General features: G+C 41.3%; 1 protein-coding gene across 1 annotated transcript in view; it reads right to left on the bottom strand.

The window, feature by feature from the left end:
- Positions 1 to 1,150, bottom strand: part of CHST8 (carbohydrate sulfotransferase 8) — a 132,613-nt gene extending 131,463 nt beyond the window's left edge. The window contains exon 1 of the mRNA XM_068411567.1: positions 1,042 to 1,150. Within this exon, the coding sequence (XP_068267668.1) occupies positions 1,042 to 1,150 (109 nt within the window). The remainder of the gene's footprint in view (positions 1 to 1,041) is intronic.
- Between the last annotated feature and the right edge of the window lie 16,832 nt (positions 1,151 to 17,982).

Raw genomic sequence — 17,982 nt, 5'->3', positions numbered from 1 at the left:
ATAAACATATTAAAGTATAGATTGCTTAGTGACACGGAAATAAGCACTTAATAAACCTGGGCACAGAAACTAGCACTTAATGTAATTATTTAAGAGTCCTCTGTGTTAGGGTTCAGCTCCTTTAAAAAAGTTAGTAATACTTTAAAATATACACAATCGTGTTCATTGTACAATGAAGATGTCATTCAAATAGACTTTTTATAAAGCACATATTTAGTCGAAGGAGAATTTCAGTGCATATAAGAGCAAACATAGGGACCAAACCTTGGCGCACAGGGCCATTATTATGAGCTGGAGTAACCACACTGGCATTTGTCTAGGCTTTAAACCAGCCTTCACTCCAGCCTTAATCAAAGAGAAAGCGACTGTAAGTAAATCAAGAGATCTCATGCTTTTTCATACTTCTTGCGTGCCCTTCCTTTAAAAGGAAACGACTATTTCAGCCCACAGTTTTCTAGTTCCTCCACTGATGTGGTCTTTGTGGCTCTTCACAGTTTAAAGTTAGTAGTGCAGGAAGATGGTGTGTGTATGAAGAAAGTTATTAAAAGTTTAATGGAAGTTAAGCACATGAACGGAATGCATCCCCCAAAGTATTTTATGTTTATTGCATAACTCATTTATGCACCTCTTATTTTGCATCTCCATGACACATTGACTACTGTATACAGGCAAAGGTAGATTCAGAGGTATTTATTTGCAGGAACTGAACTTTTGGCAAAATTTCTCATTTTCATACTTATAGTGGTATTGCTGGTAGCACAAGTTGGTCTCAACTTTAGCAGAAAATTAACTCCATCCAGCTGGACTCTGTGCACCTTGGCAAAGATCCCTGCATAATCAGTTAATTGGTTCTTGGAACTGTTTTTTAAGCAAACTCTTTTTTTTTAAGAAAATGTTAATTAATTTCAAAATAGCCTTCATTAAAAAGTTACATACCTTTGTTGAGGCAACCCCTGTGGAATATGTAAAACATTCAGGGTATAAGTACAAAATGTTGAACATGAAAGAGCGAGTGAGTCAAATAGAAATAGGAATGCTAACCTGGTGTCTGCTGATGAACTATTTCTTCTGGATCCTGCAGGTGAATGAAGACAACGAGCCCAGCTGCTCCAAACAGCAAGATGAAGGAGAACATACATGTCAGCCTCATAATTGTTGTTCTCAGATCAATCTGGTTCTGACCCAGGAAAAGAGCTGCACGCAATCCCCAGGACACTCTTCGCTCATAGTCTCATCCTCTCATCTGGAAGTCTGGCGTAATACGTCTACAAGAGGTAGAAAACCAAACCCCTAAAACTTAACATATAGAGCATTTATTTTTTCAATGCAGATTAGGAGATTTAAGTCCTTGTTTAGACCAAATAACTGATTTCTCTAGTATTTCTTTGTTACAGTTAATTGTAGTCATCCAGTCAATTTCTGCCCTATCAGTTTGTCTTTAATTATATGTCACTGTTTTTAACATGTTGAAAAGAGAATGTAGAATATCGTTAAAAAGCACAGTTTGGGAAAAATGGTCATGCCATGGCTGCAGCTTGCACAGAAACTTAATAGTTTGCTTGCTTCAAGTGAAGCACGTGTCACTTTTTATTTTTCACTGGCTAAATAATATGAAAATGATAAAGCGTAATAATGTGGGGGAAACGATCACAAGAGCTGCACCTAGCATGTCAAACATGGGGAGAAGGATGCATAACTGGCAGCTGCCTGCTTCACCCTTGATAAAAACTGTCGAACTAAAATGGTGCACCACGGGTCACCGTGCTGCCCCTTGAAAAAGCTCTGCAGGCATATTGATTTTCGAGGAAAATACTGGTCACAGTGCTTGGACCTCCTTTTACTGGCTTGCAGAAAACATGAGAAAAGAGAGCGTGGGGAGCAAGCGGGCTGACTGCAGGAGCGACGGGCACGGCTGCCTCTCCAGCCCTGGGAACTCCCAGCAAGTTTCTGGGCTCAGTTTTGTGAATTCTCACTGCTCGCTCTAACGCTTTCTGCTTTGTGCAGTCCCAGTGAAACGGTAGCAGCCCTAGCCCCAGGTGGGCATGTTGTGTGTCATTCTAAACCCCTCGCTGAGCACAGCCCTAAGGCAAACACATTTTAAGCCCATGAATAGTCCTGCTGGAATCAATGTCCGTTCTGGTAAGATACTAAGAAATGAACAAATGAAAGAACGGGAACCAGAGAGGAAAACCATTAGTGGTGCCACATGGCTTTATTAATAAAAATAAATGCTTCTGCCACACAACTGTGCTGTTCCTGCGTTTTTCAGTAACACGAAGGAAGGTGCGTTAGAGCACAGGCAGCGACTGGTTCCCAAAAATGTAACCGGATTTCTTATTGGCAAATTACTGAACACAAGGGCTCACGCTGGAGATCAGCAACAGGTCGCAGGGGTGGCGATCGCTTTGCTTTTCTCATATTTCTAATTGTAAATGTGACCTGGTCTAAAGGAAGGTTTCTGAAGCTGGTCTTTGTTTACAATGGGTCTTTGTTTACAACGGAAGTTTTCAGTACAGGAAGACTGTGTAACATTAGTTTGCAGGGAGGATGGGTTGTGCAAAGATGATGGTTCAAAGTAGTTATGCCAGGAAAAGTCTTCAAAGATTTGTTCCCAATATACCTGGAATATTTGGTGTCAGGGGCAACTTGTTTGCTTTTCATGGTTTCCGTAGCAGGTTTTAAATCATCTTCAGTGTACTGGTATTCTAAATTTCTAAAATGCACCAAGTAACACCACTAGTTGTGCAGTCCTGATGAAGTAATTTCTGTGACTCTGATAAGGTTATTTAATGGCAACTATGTTTATTCAGTGTGTAAACCAGCTGGAGCTCCAGGCCAGGAATACTGGTGGATGCTTGTATCTTAAATGAATGCAGAGTGCTAAGTTCTCTCTATACATAGGTGAATTCAGCTTTATTTTCTGTTAAAATTATGGCAGACATTGACTGTGTATTTTTATTATTTTTTCACCTTAAACCTTTCTCACCCCTATAAAAGCAAAACTAAAAGAAAACGTCGCTCAGTTTTTCAGCACTACAAAAGCCAAATCCTTATGGGCCCTTGTGCAGATAAATCTGTGCCCGTTGTGTGCATGTGTATATACCATGGATGGACTTTTTGCACATATATTTATTTTATATATACATATTTAAGAGTCAAATACTAACTCTGAAGCCCCAGGGGAGTCAGATTAGGGAAGGAGGATTAGCCTTCAAAGCAGCTGTGTTACAGTTCCAAACACTGCTGTTATAAGCAAACAATTAGGGGACATGAACCACCCTCTCTCTGGTTCACTACAGAATTTGTTTGTGCTACATAGTCAGTGGTTTGGATAAATGGGTTCTTCAAACCAAACCCACCTGTGGCAAGGCTGGTACAACACCAAAATCACACCAGCATTTTGTAAAACCATCCAGTCAGAGGTTTCTAAGAATTGTATTTGATTACCTAAGGTAAACATTTCCCTTTTTGTAACCTATTTACGCACCCTGCATGTCGATGGGGAGGAGGATGCTACTACCCCAGTTTTAAAGGACCGGCATGAGGCAAGTGTCTTGCCCAAGATTATACAGCAGGTCTGTGATGCAGCAGAGACTTGAAGGATCTCCTGACCCCTCGTCTGGAGTTGGCGGCGCTGCCCTTCTCTGTTGGGAATGCCCTGGCAGCTGGTGGGACAGAGAGCTGGCAAGAAACGCGTGATCATAATTTGAGAGAGAGCAGCTTAAAAACATCCACTCCCAAATAACAAGGGTTTTATATTTGCTTAACGCTGAGTTTTAAGGTCATTTTTGAATGAATTATACCCTTGAGCAAATATGGGTTTCTAAAACAATTATTATTAGCTTGAAATGCTGAACTGTTTTCCCTGGTTTTGATTTGTTGAAATGTTTTTGTTTGAAGTAGAGTCAGCATCAAGAAAGAAGATCCCTAGCCAGTTTTTAATTAGTGCAAGACACGCTACGGTAGCAGTTTTTAACAGTTACAATGTTTACAGTATTCCACATCCTATAGGACAGCTGTGTTCCCGATCACAAAACCTTTTAGGTTAGACATTACCATGTCTTTGGGACACCTCAAGATGCAACAGTAACAAAAGCTAGATGAAAGCATATATTGAAAGACAAAAAGGCCACATGTACTTGCCTAACTCTAAAGAAAGACTGCTGCTTGTTGCCATTACATGTCTTTGCAAGCGGTGAATATAGAGGGAGTCCAAGAAGGAAAAAGAAAGAGAACCTCTTTCCTCTCAACAAAATTATTACCTCTCAACAAAACACAAACTTCAGAGATTTTAAAATTATGGGTCTAGGCTTTTCCCCTTCCTACTCTCCTGTAATTATTTTTTCAATCAGTTGACTTTAATTAACACGTTCTAGGAGAGCAAAGCTGGTGAATGGGAATGGCTGTTTTACACATGCTGAGCATGTGCTTCCTGAGCCTCCCAGGCTGGTCGTTGAGTTACAGGAGCAGAGGAACTTTGAAAGCAGTTAGCACTGACTGATAAATGTGAACAAAGTAACCTCATTAAGGAAATATTTGAAAATATCGTTTACACTCAAATCATGTCATTTTAAAGATGGATGAGATAAAAAACCTACAAAAAACCTTAGCAGAGCATCCACTAACAGTTGCTTCGGGCAATACTTCCTCAGGCATGTGAGGGAGAGGGACACTGTATGTGGGAGCTTTGGACTGATCCATGCAGAGCCTGGCATCTGAGAGACAGGATTTGGATGACTCCATAGCCTTCAACTTACACTTTGGATTTGCAGTCACATACTTTAACTGTGCTCCTCACAATGGGCAATAACATATTTTTATAATTCTTATTAGTATTACTGAGAGTGCAAGAAGATACGGTTGCAAGCAGCTTCCAATCTAAACTCCATTTTCAGCTGCCCTGAACTTATTAAACAGATGGGGAGCGGTTCACTAGAACGTGCAATAATGAATTGAAACATCTAACTTTTAATTTATTCTGTGGTGGATAAAACTCCTAGGTATCAATATATGTTTTTCTAAGCTTTCCCATTTCCACAGTATGTGAATGCTCTGCCCTTGAAAGCAGCCGAAGTATGTGTATAGGCGGATAATAATTAGCACTCAGATAGCACTTTCCAGTTCAAAGACATTCATTAATCACCATAGTACTCCTATGAATTGTGAGGTGAGGAAGTATTAGCATCGGGTAGGAGAATAGGTCTTGCATCATTAAAGCAAGCCTTTTAAGGAAGAGGGTGTACAGTTTTAGGTAAAACCATCCAAATATGTTTGTGGAAAATACTTGAATATTATAGCAAAATTTTCAGGCACCGAATCCTTTCTTTACAAACACAGAAGCAGGACTCCCTGCTCCCAAGCAGTACTGAAAGACACTGCAAACTAATATGATGGGAAAGATTAATTTACATCTTTTGACAAGAGTGGCACTAAAAGTGGTGCTTCGTAGGTCTGCTTTTGTGCAATCACCTCCTGGAAGCCTAATGGCCGAATGTTTTTACTGTGAGCAATTTGATGTTATGATAATGGATCAGTCCAAGAAAGACAAAGAGCCAGTCTTCTATCAACATCTCTGTTGTTTGATTCCTCATCTGAGTCAGCCAGGCTGCACTCGGGGTTGTATCTGATAGCACATGGCTGTTTGCTCATTCATGAGTTTTGCGGACATGACATTCTCTCCCTTGTCTGCTAACAAGTCAGTGTGAAGAATGGCATTGATAAGATAATAATCTAGGGGCATGATGTAATTCTTAGGTAGAAACTCAGGGGATTGCCTTTGGTCCATCTAGAACTGGATCTTTCTGTAACAGTAGTCACGCTGATGCTTTAAAGGAAAGTAAAAAAAAAAACCCTTGCAGAGCAAAGCAGTAGGATAACTTGCCCCTGGGGAAAAGGTCTGTCGATCTTTAGTTGAGGTCACCTTCTTTGTATGTGGATAGCGTATCTGAGACTGGCTGTCTTAGGAAAACATGATGTCAGGGTACGCAGTTTTCGCAGCACTACCAACAATTGCTTTCCAAGAGCTTGGTCACTCACAGAGACCAGGAGGGAGAGGGGGCACAAGATAGCTACAGCCCCTCATTTCTCTCTGTTGGCTGCTCACAGAGACCCTGCCGAACCCAAGCTACCTGACCCTCTGTGCAACCGGGTGCTGGTGTGCCTTCACTCCCCTGGATAGTTGGTGACCAGCCCAGCTGGTCTGAACATGAAAGGAACCGTGCCAAGATGAGAACAGAAGAGAATCTTTTCCTGTGTGGAACCAGGGGAAGGGAAAGACCAAGGTCGGCCAGAGACCCCGTAAGGCTCCTGCCCACTGCAGGGCACCTTTATACTCTCCCTTCCTGGGGCTTCACTGCAAGGTGCTGATGCAGCTCCCAGTGAATCAAGGAACGCAAACTAATGCCAGTGTCAGGTTTACATTACCATATACATCAGCAAGTCAACAAAACACCCAAGTTCTTTGCAAACATCTACTGATTGCTAAATTGGACAATTACAAATCACCTATGAATGAATGTAAATGCTGAGTTCACACGTACACGGTAAACATTTCTCATGCTGTGCAAGCTTCAGTTGATATTCCTTTAGTTGATAGCAGGCTGCTGGTTCAGAGCAGAGTCAAAGCCCACTGTTTATTCCAAGGAGGGCAGCAGCATGCAGGTATCTCTGCCTTTTGAAAGTAGGGATTGATGCATTTCTACCAGGTGCTCTGTGTGCTGTCGAATAACCAGGTACTAAGCAGCAGAGATCAGCCTGGGCACAGGCTTCTGCTGCTGTGGTTACACCATTCTTGGTAGGCAACCTGGGATGTCTCCACGGTGCTCTGGAGCTCTCTGTGGAGGCAGGGTCCGTGCAGTGCTAGCCGGGCTCTCTGTACGCAGAAACTGCACGGGCACTGCATGGGCACGGCCTCAGCAGTGTCTTTTATCTCTGATAAACTGTCCCCAGTTAACGGCATGCATTGACTGGTAGTATTGCCAGTTCAGAGAGGGATGTTTATGAATGCAGAAATATTTTTATAATTCAGTCTTTACCTGATAGAAATAAAAACTGCACGTTAAATTTCAGCACTTCTGTAGCTGATCTGGGGAAGTTTAACTGTGAGCTGTTGGCAGCTGGGAGCTGTGATGGGTCTTGGTCTTCCACTGGGTTTTGTTTTGTGCGTTCTGAAAGGGTGCCGTAATGGAGCACTTACTTTATGTGTTATTAAGATAATTATACTTAGATTGTGTAATATAGTTAGAGACTGGGATAGTGACAGTGGGCAATTAGCTGAATAGAAAAAAAAAAAGGAATACTATTACTACAAGCACAGAAGAAAAGATTTGCTATTATTACTGAAATGATCACTTCTAGATACATTAGCCGTGTTTCTATGAGTTGTGTGAACAACGGCTGCTTCTCATCTCTGAAGCTGAGCCAAGCGTGCATTTCCTTGCTTCAAAGCACTTACAGAGACAAAAAGCCTTCAAACACAGAGCACTAAGTTTTCCCATCAGTCAAGTGTCCACTCTCTGCTTTGCCCCTGACTTCTAGATCAGGCTTATCATGACATTGACAGAAGAAAAAAGGATTTATAAACATTATTCCTATTCAACAGTAAAACTAACTTTTTGTAGCAGTTTTACAAATGCAGGCACTGTACTAAAGGTGGAGATATTAAAAGTCATATTATTCTGTAGCTGTCAGCACTTCTTGGAAATACGAAATGCAAATGAATCCCAAGTATTATGCCCCAAATCCTCTAGCTTCTTTAGCATAGAAAGAAGTAGGAAACTATTAATCCTGTGGCTGCTTCCATTCACCAAACGTTCATCTTTGGGTGCTGGATTTTCTGTCACTATATTCTTGCTCATGTATCAATAGAACAAAAACTTTGATTTTCCCTGAGATTTGGAAAGGACAAATTTGTTTCCAGCTGATATTTCAAATCAAAACGTTTTGTCTGGCTTACTTCAACTTCATATGTAATTATGTTCTTCTTTGTGTAATAACAAAACATAAGTATTTTGAAAAAGGGTGAAATAAGAAATTTTAAGTTGAATCTGTTCAAAATGCCCTGCCCCTGAAGTCTCCCCAAAATTATTTCCTGAAAAGATCTGGATTCATATTTTTCCTTCATACGTGGAAAGGAATTAAACCTGCTTTGATGAAATCACCAGTGAAGTTAAAGGTTCCTCTGACTCCAACAAATCCTTGGAAATCAGAAGTTAAATACTTCAGCAGAGAGAGGTGGCTCACCCTTCCCACCTCTCTGCAATACCAGCTGATGTCTGAAGGATGTTGGTGAACCCTTGCCCCCAGGCAGCTCCAGTGGGTATGTCCTGAGCCACTTGTCAGCACTGCCAGATACATCGACCAGCTTAGCAGTTTGAATTCAAGAAGAGAAAGAATACTTGCCCTGTGTGATTTTATCCAGCGCTATTTTGAGCTCTCGGTTTTCCTAAGAACCACTTGCAGAAGCAGGAATTGGTGCTCGGGTGAATCGGACCTACTGACCTGCCTGATGAGCTGGCACCTCTTCCTCCATGCAGCTTAATTAGTCTCTTCAGTGTCCCAGTGATCCTGAATGAACATTCTGAGCTGACCACCTATGTTATGTGCCACCCACCGCACACCATCGGCGTTGTAGGAAATTAGGCAGAACTTACTGCCTTTTAACAGCTCTGTTCTCCAGTCACTGATGTCATTATGCGTCTTGGCTTTCAGCATCTCCTCCAATTATGCAAAATGGGGATTTCTCAACATGAAGATAATCCTGAAAATTACAGGATCCTCTTTTTGCTCACATGTACACGAATCCATATACCGCAAAGTATATGGAGTGGGGAAAAGGGGGTTTAGAGGCTTTCTCTTATTCTGGTGGAAACTTGTTTTGTCAGGTATTGGTGGGTCCAGTTCTACTCTGTTATGTACACAAGTTTCGTCTTTTGGACCTGCAAACTGCTAGAAGGTATATTAACCCATAAAATGTGCCAAAATCTGAATTTTGGCAAAACTGCAAAAAGCTCTGTTATTGTTTTATGTGGCTGAAACCAGAGTGATAACGTATGACCTCTTTTTCCCATTCCAAACCCCCCAGCAAAGCTGCTAAAGCTGCTTCTCTCATTTCCATCACATGTTGCAATAGGAAGTGGGCACTTGTGGTTTCCACTTTCATCTACAATTTAAGACCAAAAGAGCCAGCACTCAGTAAACAACCAAAATAATCCTTTCAAAGTCGAGAAGATTTCTTTCCTATCTTTCTGGGTGCAAATTGTAGCAGGAGTCATGTGTTACTAATCTCCTCAGTACTGCAGCAAGTCCTTAGCAAGTTAATACACACATCTCTCCAAGATCCTCAAGCGGTTATAATACTATTCCTAAACCAAAATGTAATCTCAAAAGCAGTTTGCATTTGAAATGAAAAAAGTTTTCTTTACTTTGTTTCAAATTAACATCTCACAGGAACTGTACAGTGACAGTGTGAATAGTGAGTGTCAATAACGAACCTGTCCAGCTTTCTTCCACGCCTGAGTGCAAGGCACACAATTTGCACGGCAGATCTCACGTGTAGGCAGCCCAGCCCCCCCAGGCTCTGCCTGGCAGCAGGATTTATAGGGGTATTATCCCATCTACAATATTTCATATAGAAAACTCTGCTGAAAGCAATGAGCTGTCCTGTAAAACACAGCAGAAAGGTTCCTAGTTTTTCAGCTGCCCACTTGGTTCTAGTTAGAGCCCAGTTTGAAATGCTTCCCTCTCCCTTCACTTGCCTCAATCTCTCTTCTATTTAAAGTAACTATCACATTTTCAAAGGTTTTTTTAGATGATTGCACCATCATATGACAGTGGTGGTTGCACATCCCTGAAATACTCTTCTTCAGTTATCCTGAAGGTGCTTCATTTGTCTCTTCCTTAGGTTTCCTGGCTATTCCGAATAAAAACGCCTTCTTTCAGAAGATAGGATGCACCTGGAGTAAGCTGGACTTCCAGAGGTACCAAACAAGTAATTACCCCAGACTTGTTCCCTCCTTTATGTCAGTATGAAGTAAATGTACATTGGAGTTTGCTTTTATAAATTAATTTTTCTGTGCAGTTTTAGATGTGTTGTGGTAAGGAGAAAAAGATGACAGAACTTAAAATTATGAGCTGCTTTTATATATATATTAATTTTTATACATATATAAAACCTTAATATGTTCCTATCCATTGGGTAAAAGTTCTAGTCACATGCCAAACCTCTTGACATAATGAGATTTTAAATAGTTTTTATAAAAACAATTTTGAGTAGCTTTATGTACATATATGTGTGGGGCCCTGTCCTCCAACATTATGGCTTAACGTTGTGCCATATGTAACATAGTTCATGTAATACGGTGTGGAGATTCATGATTCCTGAATGTTATTTCCTTTTCCTGAAAGATAAAAGTATCTGAAGTGGAGATTCTTTGTCTGGGAGTTGTAAGCAAGCAAGAAAACAGGAAAACTGTGAAATGGTCCCTGTAAGCTAGGAATCAAAAACCTTTGTCACAAGTGAGGGTGGTTTTAATTCTGCATTTGAGGAAAGAAAACACAGCAAAATTTCTGGAAAAGCAAAAAGAAAACCTCCTGGCTCACACTGTGTCTAGTTCATTGTGATGCTACTATGGTTACTTCAGGAAGAAGAAAATAGCCCTCGCAACCTTGAAATGGCACATTTTGCTGTGGCAGTGGAGTGGGTTCCTTTATTAACTTGAGCAACTTTTGTAATGGTGTACACCTGACTATTTTCACCTAACACTGGCTCTTAATCTTTCTAGCCATGATGATTAATTTGTTTCTCATTGAAATTTTATAAATGCTTTCTCCCTAATGAAAGATCACCATCTGTCTACACAAGGTACTTTTTCACTTAGACTGTGCCCATATGTCAGAGATAAGTTGTTTCCTCTTGTTCTTGATTTGGGCAGTTGAAACCCAGCAGCTAATTGAAAGGAGATATTCTATTAAGTAGATCTAGGTGGAAAAGTATTATTTTTCTTCTCTAAAATGCCTCTTGCATTTTCTTTCCAGCTGAAAATTTTCCCCCAGGATATATTGCAAAGCAAACTGAAACAAATATTTGCATTTTATTTTGAAATGCAATTTCTAAAGAAAATGAAATAAAATTTTTGTTTTGAATTCAGTTGTCACGTTACTGCAGCGTATAAAGGGAAGCTGCACTGAGTGCTGAAGGGTTAGTTGGCTGGGTGTGCAGAGGAGTAGCTGTGCCATGCCGCTGTCTGGATGGGCTGGCAGGTCTGAAGCAGGGACTGAGCCCCTCCAGCTCACATGCCATGTGGGACCAAAGGGAAGAAGCCTTTCTGCAAGCTGAGAGATCTCCTAGGTGTGTAAGAGAAATATCTGGGGGCTTTGCCATCACTTAAAGAGGGGTGGAATGTTTCTGTGTAACGGTGAGTGAGGGAAAGTACACGTGGAAGCTGGTGGGGTTGCCAAGAGGCAGAGCTGTGACGTGGTCAGGAGTTTCCTGGGGAAGCAAGCCGAGCGTTTGGGGTAGATGGTGCCTGTTCAAAGGCAGCATGAGGGTACATTTATTGGTATTATACTGGAGCATTGCTTACATAGGGTGGTGAGCATTTGTCCTACCCTTGCACTCCTTGGCTTCTGAAAGCTTTGCATTTTGGCAAGGTCAGCTTTGGGGAAGGGGTTCAGTACTACCTGCAGTTTCAGCACAGTTGTACTTTGAAAGACAGGAGTGCATATGTGCCAACAGAGCCACCGAGGAGATAGACATGGTCTGTGTTCAGAAACGTGGCTGTTTCATTAGGTGGTGGCTGCAGTAACTGTAAGACTGAGTGAGGAAGGAGGTGCAAGGTTGTCTGGCAAAGGACCGTAGGTCCCCATTTACATAGGGGAGCAGGGACACCAGTATGATGGTCACTGTACAAGGAACTGGGACACCTACGTGCTATACACTTCTAGTTCTTCCTTATCTGTATGCTAATATGCGCCAGAATTTCAGTCATTCCAAATCTCAGACCAGTCAGAGGAAACGTGTGGATTTCAGAGCAACTACTCAGCTTTTTAAAGAGAAGGGGATTTTCAATATTGAGCTGTAATGAGAATCCTGAATAGGCACGAACTTTCTTTAAAATCAGTTCTGTAATGCTGGCAGAGTGGAAAAATATTGCTATTTGGATTGCTGTTATTCAATTATTTTTAAGCGCCTTTTGTCAGATTTGTAATAAGAACAGATAAGGCAACTAGCTGCTGGGCATACTTGTGTGCTGTAAATATTGGAGATCATTAAATGTCACTGGGAAAGTTCCTGTTGTTACACTGATAGTCTATAGGAATGGATATACTCTATTGACTCGACGCATTTGGCATCAGACTCGGTTTGTAACTCCATCCCTTCTCAGCTTCTGCATTCAGTGAAGGGAAGGTAGACGCAGCCTCAAAACTTCTGTCCTTTCCTCTGTGTTTTCACTGTAATGTCGACAGGCACAATGATGCCTGCTCCAGGGGTGGAACAATTGTCAAAGTATTTGTGACACAGAGGAATCCTCCTGGGGAAGAAAAAGGGTATTCTTTTCCCCTCGGCACCAATGCTCTGGCTGTACTGTTGAGACACTCACCAGCATGTTGGTCTGGTGAATTAGGCTCAGATGAGTGAACAGCAAAGATAGTATAAAACAGGGATCTTTTCCTGCTTGGTGTGTTTTGCCCTGTACCACGCAGGGTTATTCAAATGCCGGGGGATGGCTCTCGGGCCTGGCATTATCATCTCATCGCTGTGCCTCTGCTGTCCCTCCTGTGGGTTAACACTGATCAAGTTCTGGCTGAGGGCTCGGGGGATGTTAACGCAAACACGAATATGCATTCGTTAATGAAACTGAGGCATTCGCATTCAAATAACCTGACTGAAGCTCAGAGAAATTAGCATTAGTTTTCCAAAGTCACTCACATTTAATGGTTCTGTAAAAGGCACCAGAAGAATGGGGTTTTGCCTGTAGATACTGTGTTGTACGTCACAAGCAGCAAAGGAAGCCTGAGACTTACAGGTGCAAAGATGACTTGCCTGAATAAGACTTGGTAAGACATATTTCAAACACATTCTGTGCACACAGAAGCATCAGTATTTGTCCTGGCGCCAATAATAAACACCAAAGTTTATCTTGGGTTTTGGTTGGTTGGTTTTGTGGTTCACATCAATGTAATTTTCTGTGCCTCACAATCTTCAGTGTTTCCCCTTGCAACACTTGTCTGAAGGACAGAAGTAATTGCATTGATTTTGTATTTTTTTTTAACATATAGATGCACTGTTGCACAGGGAGGAGTTAGGTGATTTGTATGAAGTTATTTGGGATATTTCTTATGAAAGCAATAGCTGATGCTGGTTTTCTCATGCCACAGATAAACACTAATCATGAATTCATTAGTGACAGATGAAACTAAACTACTATTTTTATACACTTTTTTCCAAAGGCTTTATCAATTATTTGTCTTTTAAATACAAAACCCATATAGAGTAAATGTATCTGAGGGGGGTATTTCCTACTAGTAATATTACTAGCGTGGCATCACTATTGATATTGTCTTAATTCCACAAAGCTTGAAGAACCTTTGTTAAAAAAAAACAAATACTGTTGTAATGCAAAAGGTGACCAGCGAAAAGTCAAGGCTGGAGTGAAGGACTGGGGGTACTGCCATATGCTGTAGGTCTTGTTCCACACCTGCAACCCACTGAGTGCCGCAGCTCTCGTAGCAATTAAGGGATGTCTAATTCTTCTTTCTGCACAGTGTTTGGCAGAGATATGGTTCAAGTTAGTCTGCTTAGCTTTGGATTTTGTTGGCTACATCACTGTAATATCCCTTTTGGACTTTAATTTTCCAATGACAGCACATTGCTAAATGGTTTTCCTGCTCAGTCATACCAGTTTGTATTCCATGACTTCATTGGGGTTGCCTCGAGAAACTGAACAAGGTGCAGTCCTGCAGCTCTGGTGCCAGAGCTCCTGAGGCTGGGTGAGTTTATTATCATACATGCACAGTTTGATAGGAAAAAATTAAATATCTGCACTTTCAGATCCAGGGTTTCCTTAAGCTTTCGTTAAACTTAGGTGGCAGCAGCTAATGGTTACAAACAGATCATGGAAAACAGTGCCAGAGGGGCTGAGCTTTTCTGGTTTGCCCCCAGTGTAAGTAAGTTATCCCCACGGCAAACTACATCAACTGTACTTAAACCATTGCTAAAAGATGCTTCACTAACCTGCCCGCAGAAATAGCCAACCACAGAGATTCCATGGCCTCCTAGGGCTTTATAAAGAAATGAACGCTTTTATAATACTTTCTGCTTTTATCACTCTGCATTTATTTCCATGATAAAGAAACAGGGTGTGCCTGAGCCAGGGCTCCCGAAGAGCATGCAGAGCCAAGCAGGCCTCCAGCTTGCCATCACCACACTGATGACAATGGTTTCATTCAAACCAGGACAATACAGACAAAGTTTTAACTCCTGGTTCCATCAAATTAAGTCGTTATATCAATGTCCACACATCCAGAAAACCACCTTAGACCCAGTCTGGTGCTTGACAGCTTCTTAAATTGTTTTCTTTCACAAAAATTTCCTACAAAACCACAGGTCTGTCCATTTACAAATTGATTATCCCCCCTTAGCCCCAATTCTAGCGCTGGCAAAATCCTCTGAAGCTTAATTCTGATTATTTGTATTTCCTGCGTTATCCACTAGTGCTTCATGGTTTCCCTTCATACCCTTTCAAGAGGCATTTCACAGATACAGTATTCTCCAGGGAAGCAGATGGGAATGTTTATGTTTGCAGCTCAGAGGCTCTCCTTTGCTCCAGTTCCTGAGAATTAACCTTGCCTAATCCCTCTGTGCACTTTCTGCTGTGAGCCGTCCCACCACTGAAAGAAATTGCTAAGCCCACAGTGTGTAAATATTTGTATTAAGCTATCCAAATTCAAAATCAAGACCTTAAAAATAAAATAGTTACTGACCTTTTAGCTCATTTATAATTGAAACCCTTTCTAATGTTGTGCATATAAATAATAGATAGCTGTTTTCACAGATCAATGCCTTCTCCTGCTTTATAAGAAACATTTTTAAGTAAAATTACTGTGCCTTGAAGTTTAATAGGAAAATTTGATGTGTTAGCAACTATGGGTTGATCTCTGTACATTTTTCAATTGTAAATTGCACTTTAAAAATGCAAACAATTATTAATATTGATTTGGACTAAAACAATATTGAATTTCAATATATTACTGGCTTTTTTATGAATTACCCTGCACAGCCAGCGTGATTATGATGAAAGAGTATTTGCACACTCAATTTCTTTTAGCAGGAGCCCTTGAAGAGTACTAGTTGTGTTCAGGCTGATAATGATAAACCCATGCATTCAAGGAAAATAAGACTACCTTAAAAATCTCAACTGAAGCATAGTAAATTAATATTTCATCCTATACATGCAGTTCTTATATCATGCTAGCTGAACTTTTGTTATTAACAAACATTGAGAATTCAGTTAGAATGCAGCTCGCTGCCTGAGCCCTCGGTTGTGCATCGCATGCAATTATGAAATGATGTCAATCCATCACTGCAATTTCCTGCGACTAAGCAAAGAGACAAATATATTCATGTCCTAGATGCTGTAAGACGCCAATTTATTTAAGTGTCATTAAAACCATGTTTCTATGCTGCAGCTGGAACAAGCATTTCATAGCTCTGTTGGTAGAGGGTTTTGAGCTTTTCTTCTGATCTCAACTATAATCTACAGGCGCATTTGCTAATTGCTTACTCAGATACCTCAGCATCTCCCTAGGGGCTTCATGTTGGGGAAAGCCTGTCCCCATGTGATGCGGCAGCGGCCATGGCCAGCAAGGTCACTCCAGCAGAGTGCCCTCATTACAGCACACAGGAGTGGGGGGCAAGGGGGTCTGCCGAGAGCCCTGCGATGTGTGAACGGAATTGTCTGGGAAACAGAAACCCTTTCCCCTGGGGAAAAGATGTGCATTGAATCAGGACTAAACGTCAAAGTGAGATTTTTGTAGAAATGGATTTTCAGAAAAATTTAATTTATTGGGCCCTTAAGTGGCGTTTTCATCGTGCTTGGCTGCTAACTGCTTGGACAGCCGTGCAGAAAACTTGTGAACTGCCAAGGGTTTTCTAGGCATGCGGAGGGCTCTAATTCTCCCCACGTCATCCTCTTCCTCTCCCTTCGCAGCCATCCCACGTGCCAGGAGGGCAGAGCTGGGCACTGTTAACCTCCAGCAGCCCGCCTGGAGAGCAGCTGGGAAACTCCCTTTTCGCCGAAACTGGAACTGAGGAGCGTGTAGCGGGCAGCAGCTGGGCGAGCCTTCGTTTTGATTCTCCAGGGAAAAATGTATTTTTCCAAACTTTATTTTTCCACATAGAAAACTTCGGTTCTGTGAAAAGGGCATTTTCTTACAAAAAATCCTTCTGCTGGAGAATTCCCCAACCAGCTCTTTTTCTGGAACTTACTCCCACATAGACTGAAAATAACCCAAACTTGGTGACTTTCCAGTCACGTTACAAAAGCTAATGTTTTGCTAAAGTCCCTGGAGACGGCCGAGTTGTGCTACTTATATTAAGAAAGGGGTAGCAGCCAGCTAGCAAGTGTCTGCAGGACTGGTTTGAATGCTTCTGGCCCTTAATTCAATTATATGTAATGAATGATTAATAATATTAAGGCACTTAACCTTGAATGGTGGTGTAATTATTTTGATCCAGAAAGCATTTATGACATTTGCTATTTTTAAACCTCATTATTTTGGAGAGCGTCATTCAAGAATTTTGAACACTTGAAATCAGCAAAACAGAAAAATGAAATGACGCTTGATTTTTCTTTACCTGACAGAGGTGCTCTCTACTGTGATTTCTTCCTTCTATGGGTAGAGTAGTAGGTAGGTAACAGCAAGTGCCCTTCTTGTTCCTTCATTTCATAGGTAATCTTGTTTCAGCATTTTATGCTCAGATGCCCATAAAAGTATAGTCACCTCTCTCTCTTATTTCGCATTGTAATAGCATTGTGGTTTTGATTACAGCCAGTCAATTTTCTTTGCCAAAATGGCTTTTTAACAAAACGGTACCTTTCAGAAAATGTGTTCTTTGGTCATAATTTTGTGATGTAAAAGGTGCTTTGACAAAGTTAAGTTCTGTGTCCTATATTGCCAAAACTAATACTGTGAATATTACTATAATTTTATAATACATACATGTTGTATGATATATAGTATATTGATAGAAAATACTCTTAAGGACTCCAGCCTCCAGGAAAACCTGGAGGTCTATCAGTTTGACGCAGTAAATGCAAGCCATAATACCTCTCAGCAGAGAGAAGTCCAGTTTTTAGGAAGGAAGGATATTCATACTGTTAATTTTTCCGTAGCTTGATCCAGATCCTGCCCAGTCACTACATACTCTTTAGCTAGATTAATTTTGGATGCACAACAGATTTTGTGCCTTCCAATCTCAACAACTGTGGCCAACAGCTAATTCTGCATTGCCTGAGAACAGGCGCAATATAAGGGCTACTGGGGATTCCCCAGTGGGTGTCTATTTAAAGAGAAGAGAGCATGCCAGGCGGTGGGAAGGACCTGTTACACTGGAAGGACGTACTGCTAATAACAATACTTCCTGGCTTTGCTGTGTTGTGTTTCTCAAGGAGTTCCTTTCATTGTCCTGGTTTTACGTAAGGAATTTTAGCATTCTCCATCGTCACTCTGCTTGGTGTCTCCCAGGAGATGTTTCCTGACACCCTAAGCTGGTATCAAAATTCTCGTTCAAGTTCACTGAAAGCAACTTCTGGCTCCTTAGCACCTTCTTTCCAGACTGATGCCTCTGCTCATCCTAGCAAGAGGGAAATATCCAGAGCCTGAAATCTACCTTTTAGTAATTACTGTATGTTCTGCTGCCTCATCAGATGACAGCTCATGGTTGTGTGACTCCAATAGAGGAAAAACAGCGTAGGATTTGAG

The sequence above is a fragment of the Nyctibius grandis genome, chromosome 12 (genome assembly GCF_013368605.1).
Source record: "Nyctibius grandis isolate bNycGra1 chromosome 12, bNycGra1.pri, whole genome shotgun sequence".
Classification (NCBI taxonomy): Eukaryota; Metazoa; Chordata; class Aves; order Nyctibiiformes; family Nyctibiidae; genus Nyctibius; species Nyctibius grandis.
Note: the sequence above shows the minus strand (reverse complement) of the source record. Positions and strands in the feature narration are given on the sequence as shown.